At 43.6% G+C, this 2,534-nt stretch overlaps 1 protein-coding gene across 1 annotated transcript; it reads left to right on the top strand.

Annotated features, from left to right (window-relative positions):
- Positions 1-181: 181 nt before the first annotated feature.
- Positions 182-2,198, top strand: LOC110315238 (PRAME family member 12-like; the record flags this gene model as incomplete). The annotated part of the gene is made up of 2 exons (XM_021189343.1): positions 182-772; positions 1,587-2,198. Coding segments are annotated over 2 exons (1,159 nt in total), but the record flags the coding sequence as incomplete, so codon positions are not given.
- Positions 2,199-2,534: the final 336 nt, after the last annotated feature.

Here is a 2,534-nt window from a genome sequence, read left to right as displayed (position 1 = left end):
GTTTACCTTAGTGAAAGAAAAGTATTCCCGTGTACAGAAGCGCAGGGAAGCTTCTGCAACACGCCTGAGTCCACCTTGGATATCAGGTGCTTTAAAAAACAAAACTTTAGCAGGAAGGAGAGCTGAGTTTAGATATATGTAGCAAAAGATGACTGCTGACATTCATATGTTTCATGCACAGGAGGCCAAAACTTCAGGTTCTTGACATGAGAAATGTGCACCATACCTTCTGGAAAATATGGAGCGATGAAAAGGACAGTGACTGTAATGCAGATAGCTTGGATGAAAAGCAAGAAGTGAAGGTCCCCCGCAGATATGCACTGAGGCAGCGCCTGAAGATCACAATTGACCTGGCAATCAGTTCCCAGCTCAATGAATCAAACGCATATTTCCTGAATTGGGCCAAGCAGAGAAAGGGGTCCGTAAATTTCTGCTGTACAAAGATGAAGATCTGGGATGCACCAGACCAAGTTATCAGAGCAATCTTCGAAGTTTTTGATCCAGAGCACATCACAGAATTAGAACTGTATACCGACTGGACTCTGTTAAGGCTGGCACATTTTGCTCCCTACTTTGGGAAGATGAAAAATCTTAAAAAATTCTTCCTGGCACCACTCCACAAGAACACCTCCCCTATTATGAATATAACACGGGCCTCAGAAGTCAAGTGTATCAAAAAGATTATATCTCAGTTTTCCAAAATCAACTGTCTCCAGCACTTCTTCATGAAACGCGTCCGTTTTCTCAGAGACCACCTCAATCAGGTCCTAGGGTAAGCAAGAATGGAGAACCGGGTCAGCTACCAAAGCAAATCTGTCTCTCTTCTCTTAAGGATTCATGGTGCATAATGCCTGCCAGTCACTAGGAAGAATACTTAGACACTCATAAGACTCTGAAAGTTATGTCTTGTTTCCATGTATACTGAAGTATACAAGGGAAATTTTACAAGTTAAATCAGCGTCTCAAATAAGCACTCCTGGAGTATAGAAGTGATTTGGTGTAAAGAGGAGGTCAGCTCTAGTAAGGAGGGGCTGTAATTCTTCCTCAGTCACCACCCAATCAAATGGAAAGGGAAGGGCAAGGGGAGTGTGAGGTAAGGTGTCAGGGTACACATCAGCACAGTGTGAACATGAGCTCAGATCTGTGGGAACAGCCTTCTATTTTTGCCCAGTTCCCTATGAGAAATGATTTGGGCCCAAGTAGCACTGAGTGCATGGGACAAGTGGTATAACTTGGGATGAAAATGAGAGCAAGCATGACTGCAGAGGGGATGACAGAATGCAGATTCAGTGAGTCCACAGCAAATATCGAAATCTTGTCAGGGGTTTTTTGGGATGGAAGTTCTTCTGTGTGATTACTTGTCTTAAGTGATGAACTGGTTTTTCAGCTTGAGGGTGAGGCACAAGGGTAAATTGTGGGAATGGCATGTCTGAGCAATTTCCATAGGACACATCATAGATGATGTCCTTGATCATTTACTTAAACTGACCTTGGCACACTTGGTTCTTTTACCACTGTGTACATCCCAGTCAAACCTTTACAACACCACTTGCCAGAACTAACCCTCTGGTCTCCTCTATCCCTAGGTGCCTGAGGACGCCCTTGGAGACCCTCTCCATCACTCACTGCCTAATTTCACAAACAGACTTGAATTCCATTTCCTGCTGTCGCAACCTTTTTAAGTTAAAACATCTGGAAATTAGAGTAGTGATGTTATATGCTTTCGATATTACACCTCTGAGAGGTCTCCTAGGAAAAGTTGCAGGCACTCTTGAGTCTCTGGACTTTCAGTGGTGTACCATGAAGGACTATCAGCTCAATGTCCTCCTACCTGCCCTCAGTCAATGCTCTCAGCTCAAACAGATCAACTTCTACAGCAATGACTTCTCCATGGCCATCCTGAAGGACCTTTTACAGCACACTGCCAACTGGAGCAAGATGAATGTGGAACAATACCCTGCCCCTCTGGAGTGCTATGATGAGTTGGGTCAAGTCTCCCGAGAAAGATTTGTCCAACTTTGTCATGAGCTCATGGATACACTGAGGGCAATAAGGCAGCCCAGGAGCATCTCTTTTTCTACAAATGTCTGCCTCAATTGTGGTAAGACCTGTGTCTATGGCCAGGGTGTAAGACTTTGTTCCTGTTTGCAGTAAACATGCATACAGGATTTCTGGATGTGAATAAATGACATTTTTGGGACACAAAGTGCTGGGATTAAAGGCATGCACCACCATGGCCAGCGTAGATGCTTTTTAGTGTACCTATAAACCTGGATGCTCTCTCTCTGAGGTCTTTTACTTTTACCAACCTCACTACCAGGTTCAGAGTCAGGAAGGCTGAATGGGTCCCGGATTGGAAAGACACTCATATTTTACTAAGGAAGCAAAGTTCCAGGTGAATATGGCATATATAAAATGAAAGTTTTCTTGATATATCTTTCCCTGGTCTCATGCCTGGGCTACATATATAACACTTTTGTGTGGCTGATCATTTATATGCACAAAACATTTACACTAATGTGAGCAAAATAGAC

This window comes from Mus pahari, unplaced genomic scaffold (genome assembly GCF_900095145.1).
Source record: "Mus pahari unplaced genomic scaffold, PAHARI_EIJ_v1.1 scaffold_12059_1, whole genome shotgun sequence".
Lineage (NCBI taxonomy): Eukaryota > Metazoa > Chordata > Mammalia > Rodentia > Muridae > Mus > Mus pahari.
The sequence above is the reverse complement of the archived record's forward strand: the minus strand, read 5'-3'. Positions and strand labels throughout refer to the sequence as shown.